This window comes from Limulus polyphemus, unplaced genomic scaffold (genome assembly GCF_000517525.1).
Source record: "Limulus polyphemus unplaced genomic scaffold, Limulus_polyphemus-2.1.2 Scaffold1935, whole genome shotgun sequence".
Lineage (NCBI taxonomy): Eukaryota > Metazoa > Arthropoda > Merostomata > Xiphosura > Limulidae > Limulus > Limulus polyphemus.
In genome coordinates this window covers 15,289-21,854 of record NW_013667545.1, presented here as the reverse complement: position 1 = coordinate 21,854, position 6,566 = coordinate 15,289, and the positions used below count along the sequence as shown (strand labels likewise).

The 6,566-nt window shown below is 32.0% G+C and overlaps 1 protein-coding gene across 1 annotated transcript in view; it reads right to left on the bottom strand.

The window, feature by feature from the left end:
* The window catches only part of LOC106465411 (cadherin-89D-like), a gene marked incomplete at its 5' end in the record, with an annotated part of 26,949 nt that overhangs the window by 5,292 nt on the left and 15,091 nt on the right, over positions 1-6,566 (bottom strand). The window contains 4 exons of the mRNA XM_013925637.2: positions 1,742-1,810; positions 2,268-2,351; positions 5,334-5,422; positions 6,149-6,367. Of these exons, the coding sequence (XP_013781091.1) occupies positions 1,742-1,810; positions 2,268-2,351; positions 5,334-5,422; positions 6,149-6,367 (461 nt within the window). The remainder of the gene's footprint in view (positions 1-1,741; positions 1,811-2,267; positions 2,352-5,333; positions 5,423-6,148; positions 6,368-6,566) is intronic.

Below are 6,566 nucleotides of genomic sequence, written 5' to 3'. Positions count from 1 at the left end.
GTAGTTAAGCACAAAGTTACGCAATGGGTTATCTGTGCTGTGCCCACCACGGGTATCGAAACCTGGTTTCTAGTCTTATAAATCCAGCAGGCTTACTGCTGTGCCACTGGGAGGCAGTGCAGAAGAAAGCAAGAACTATTGATAGTGATGTAGAGCCAGTGACAACGCTATATTGGCCCTTAAGGAATTTTGTGTTATTTTTGATAGTTACAAAACTTTGTGGTGCATCGCAGCATAAGAGGTAGAAGTTGGCTTTGTGCAACAGAAATGACGGTCATTGCCTGTATTTTACTGTAATAAAAAATTGCCTGTGACACTTGAAAGTCCTATCCTGAGGAAATGGCTGCATTTTTTCGAGTTGTTGCAAGCTCCAGCAACGTTTGATGAAGAAATTAAGCCAACCATGAAAAATATTGTGTGAAGACAAGCGCCCATATAAAGGTTAATGTTGCCAAAAATTAGCTGTTTGCCCCAAAAGGGTGCAGTTTGAAAAAATAAGTTCCACAAAAGGTGCTGGAACACATTCGCAGGACAGCCTATCAAGCTGGTTATTACTACGTCCAAGCATTGTTGCCCTCATCTGCCCTGTCCGATTCACCTGACAGGGGACGATGCAAGACAGACCGTGAAAAATGGCTGCCACTTTGGTCAAAGTTTTCAGAAATAAAAATAAATGTCCACTTCTTGTGAAATGTAAACGCATAAATTGGTGTGAAGGGCGATGCATGTGCAAAAAGCCTTGCCGTTCTGCATTGCTCTGTTGTGGAGAGTGCTCACATAAATAATGCGAAAAATGTTTTAGATAATTATTACCATTGATTTAGACACTGCTCTGTTGTGGAGAGTACTCATATAAATAATGTGAAGAATGTTTAGATAATTATTACCATTGATTTAGACACTGCTCTGTTGTGGAGAGTACTCATATAAATAATGTGAAGAATGTTTAGATATTATTACCATTGATTTAGACACTGCTCTGTTGTGGAGAGTACTCATATAAATAATGTGAAGAATGTTTAGATATTTATTACCATTGATTTAGACACTGCTCTGTTGTGGAGAGTACTCATATAAATAATGTGAAGAATGTTTAGATATTTATTACCATTGATTTAGACACTGCTCTGTTGTGGAGAGTACTCATATAAATAATGTGAAGAATGTTTAGATAATTATTACCATTGATTTAGACACTGCTCTGTTGTGGAGAGTACTCATATTAATAATGTGAAGAATGTTTAGATAATTACTATTGATTTAGAAATGTATAAATCTCTGTAAAATACATATATAATGAAGAAGCTTAAACTTTTGCAATTGTTTCATCCATACTTGAGTTTTACTCAAAACATAGAAGTGATAGCCTTTCAAAGATTTAAGTAGGCTAAATATTAAGATAAATATAAATACATGTATATTTAATATATATTCAGTCTCTGCATTACAATAAGTTTGTATTAATATGTGCTCAATAAGATCAAAATTACAGTTGCCGATTCACAGAAAATCTTTTTGATTTTTAAAAGGCTCAAAAAGGCTTCAAAACAAATGTCAGGCTTGGCTCTAGTTTCTTAATCTCTATGCCAAAATTTGTCTCTGTTGCCTGTTTACGTGCTTCTATCAACTACATGCCTTTCACCAGTCCACTGGACTAATATATGCATTTTACTGTTCAATCATCTTATGTGTAAAAAAGCAGTTAAAGTTTACTATTTCAGAAACAGATAAGATTACTTACTTTAATAATATTTCTGTATCTAAGATGTCGTTCGTTTCCCGATTGATTCCGTATAGGAACAGATCCGATCTAAGAAACAAATCGAATCATAATGTATGGCCATGTTCCGGAAAGAAAAACTTAAAACTAAAGATTATAATGTTGTTTTTGTTTACATTCTATATCAACATATGAATATTAAATACTCAAGATGTCTTACGTCCTAAAAACACGGAGAAAAGAAAAAAACACAAAACTAAACAAATTAAACCAAAAACTAGCTTCTCTCTGTCATATATGACTGACTGTATACTAATTTTTGAGACCTGACGAAAATAATTTGTTACTTCTATTATAAGCAAAATATTTATTTCCTTTAGTTTTTAATAAAAGTTTCACACTGCTTGTCTTTCAACTGCAATCAATAATGCTGATACTGATATATAAAACTTTGTAACATGAGAATGATATTTGTAAAAACAAGCATAAAAAGGCATAATTTATAATATCGTTTTGTAGTAGAGGTGGGTTATATAAAACAACTTACGATTCTGGATGTTCTACGTCTCCTTCGTGATGAGACTCAAGCTTGGCCACTTGTACTTCATAGCCAGTCATGTTTGATAAGTAGCTATTGGAAAACATTCACTTGTTTAGTTTTCGGAACTGAGAAAAATCATCATTTATACCAACGTTGTCAACTGATACCCGCTTACCACAATCAGTCCCACGACTGAGTTTATTAGGTCCGTCCGCTCACTAATTATGAATCACGTGTTCTAGTTCAATTTTATGCATTAACTATGTTCTACTCAAAATTAAATGTTAACAGAAAAGTTATTTTGCTATAAGTCATATAAATAGCAAGTCACAACCTTCCATCATTTCCATACATACTCGAAAATCTGGCCTTTCACAATCTGGCCCGATCTACAATTATTATAGCTGGTTATGTACATTCAAAATATATGATGATAATTGCAACCAGTGAGTAAAATGTTTTATATCTGAAACGAGATAAACCAACTCCTGTAGTATTTATCATTATCTCAAGACTGTGCTACATGAAATATATATATATATATAATGAGTAAAATATCTTTTTCAAACTTTTAAATTTCATATTATCAGGTTTTAGTAGCCCTCTGCAAATCTTATTTGTATTTTTTATATCTGAAAACAGAAATCTTTGATTTTTAAATCAATACGTAGCTTTCCACACTTCATAAGCGAGAGTGTCGGATTTTGCCGCTGGGTCTCCATTTAATTAGGGAATGAGCTTCTATGTGTGCCTGTATTCTGTTATTAACACTTGCCACCAATCCTTGTTGTATATATGTGTGTTGGAATAGACTGCCACTGTATTTGAAGAACAAAAGTGTCCTTCCTTTCCGTTTTTCAAACGTTATAGGAAAAGGTCCCAACGAGATTCATTGGGGTATAGACTGTGGCAGACACTGAATCTTATTTGTTTCAAATCAGTGTTAAATATGGTGTGCAGTTTGGCACTGTGTATGATCATGGTAAAGCGATATGCTCTATCCCTATAGGATTTCACCAATGCAGGCAGTGCGGCATTTTATTATCAGGATGCCAAGTCCAAACTAGATGAAATAGGCCTTTACTACATTTAGGATGTATGATATATCTACATTTCAGTGTCCTTCATATTGCCTTGAAACTCAAATGCTTACAACCAAATATTTATCGTTTCTTATAATGGTTTTCTCTTCATTCCAAGTTCAATACTCAAAGAACCACGAGCCCCGACATCTTGCATTAAAGGTTGTGATAAACAATCAACAGCATGGAACTCCTTGTGCAGAGTAGGTATGTTGGTTGACAATGATGTACTCTCATTAAATCCTTCGGCATTATTTCAGTGGCAGGTGTACAGTTCTGTTTCAAAATATGTTTCAGAGTTTGTTTGAAATGAAGCATGATTGAATTTGGACGTCCAAAGAGTATTTCACATTACCACTTCCAGTGGTTTCCCATTTCTTCAACACTTTATTATCAGTAGATTGGGGTAGACTGAAATGTCCTAAAAATGCTTCATCTAGTATAAAATTCGTCATTGAAGAATCATGACCTTCTTTCATTATGCATTTATAAGACAAACTCAAGAATGCACCATGAAATCTAAATATAACCTAAAGAACCACCACTAGTTAAAGGTGCACTATCCCAGTATTTTGGTAATAAAATGCATATCTGACTACAAATGTACAATTAATAACCAAAGTTTTCATTATTGTTTAAAAACTTTGTAATGCATGTCTCACGCTTAAAGTTTTTCATAGCTGAAGTGTAGGGATCTGATTATTTAATGTTTACTAACTCCAGATTAGAATAAACATACGTGCATTTTCAAAAGCTTATAACTTACAATGATTATTTAAATTGTATTTAAAAATATGTTATACTGTTTATACAGATATGTAAATTAGAGTTTTCATTTTGTATTTCAGTGCATAAGAAAACCTTGTTTGAAAGACAAGTACATTAGCATGAAAATAAATATATCAGTAACGATAATTAGAAATTTTAAATGTTAAACATATAAAGAAGATTAATATAAAAATATGCCCATTTTGAAAATTAATAATATGCACACACACTAATGTTTGCAGCTTATGCATTATAAATTTTACTACCCACTGTGAGTTTTGTTATTTTGTATTTATATATATTCTTTTCTACTTAATCAATTTTCTTTTTTTCCTTTTGTATCTTAGTGTATCGTAAACACAGCGACATTCATCTTTTGATTGCTAGTAACCACAGAAACTGAAGAAATCCTCGACTATTTTTGCAGATATATGTTGTTTTATCTTCGTTAGTGCAAGTTCCATAGCTTTGACTTCAGAATTGGCTAGTTTCTCTGCATTATTTAATGTATACGACCTTAAAGAACATTATTATAAATACAAATCAATCTTCTAATGATTTCTAAACACTGCATTATGTGACACCGACAGTAATGTTTCCCCTCTCGTCACATTTTTTTTTTTTTACGGAAAAATTTCTTCTTTATGGATATCAGTCAACATCTTCTATCTGTTCGAAATAATTGAGCCTGGGTTATCATAATTATCACACTAAAAGTAACGTATATCACTGTAAATGTAATAAGGATACACAATATTATTTATAAAATACTACCTCACATCGTAACCAACTTTAAAATTTAAAATATTAATCGTATTTTTACGTTACATTTACAGTAATGTTATCAAATACCCCACATCGTAACCAACTTTAAAACTGAAAATATTAATCGTATTTTTACGTTACATTTTCAGTAATGTTATCAAATATTTTAATATTTCAAATATAAAAAAACAAAATAGCAATATCGAAACAATTGCTGCAACAAAATACAAAAATACTGTTTGAGTAATACACGCAGTAAAAGGAGTACTTAAAGTGGAATTTTTGGAAGCAGAAGGAAGAAATAGAGATTAAACTCTGTCTTATCGCCTAACGATGAAAGTGTGTAGAAAGAAGCTTCTGAAAATCTCTGGCTTATCAACTATGATTGATCAAACTTACTATCCACGAAGACAAAATTAGCATGAACACAGGGTGTACAACAGTGAAAAACAATTACCTTAATACTTGGCCCATATGCTGTTCCATTACTAGAGGATGAGTATCAGTGACAATCACGACTAGCTTGGTTTCAGGTAAAACGTATATCTATGAAAATAGAATGCAACAGTTGTGGTAGTAAATACTTCTTGACTGAATGTTACTTTAAACGTTTCAGTTAATAAAACGTCCGATTATAATTTACGACCAATATGTTGTGATATTTATAAATAGTACTCTTTATTATTATTATTTTAGTAGACTAAAAATCTCTAACTCAAAGAAATTATTATTTATTTTGAAAAGAAATTTATTTATGTACGTGCATACGCCTCTTATTTATCGTGAGCGTGACTCCGACAAAATAAATCGAAGCTTTTATTAAAGATAAAAATTGAGCAATATCGAAAACACGTTTCTAATGAAACAGCCGTTTTATGAAATTTGATATTTACTGAGCATACATAAACTACATAAACACTACTTCACTAAACTGTGAATATGAAAGAATGATTTATAATCTGTGCCATGTTACTATAAGTTTGCTTCGAGCAGTAAGTGTAATAATGGTGCCAATAATCAAATCTAATAAAATATTCTCAATATGCATATACGATATTTTCTTGCTTTCTTTAAAAAACTGCCTTTTTCATCAAAATAACTTAAAAAGATAGTTGTTACTGATTGGTCATTCGATGAAATTAAGTAAAACAACAAGAGTTAACAACATTCTAATTAAATAAATACTAAAGTGTTGGAGTGTTTACGTTTAAAACATAAATCAGTAAACCTTTGTAATTGGATTCTGATAAATTACTCAGTTCTACAACTTACAAAGACATTAGTTAAGGCCGAATGACCATTTGAACTGCCCTCTCTGTCAGTAGCCTTGACATCAAACCCAAAAGCTCTTTCTCTGTCCAATGAAAACGTTACCATGGAACGAATAATTCCTGTAACTGGATCAATATGAAATTTTGACGACGCATCTTTGTCTTTTTGGATAATTTCGTAGCGGATAGCAGCATTATAAGCAATATCTGCATCGATGGCCTGCAAAAATATATATACTGTTTAGAGACTAAGTTTTTTTGTAGTTTTTTAACATTATGTAATATTCTTTTGTTTTCTTATTTTAACAGAATGTCGTGTATATTTGTAAATAAGAAGGAAGGAGTCGTAACAAAACAATCGAAATATAAAAATATAATGTTGCGTCAGCGAGTCACATGACCACGTGACGCAACGTTTC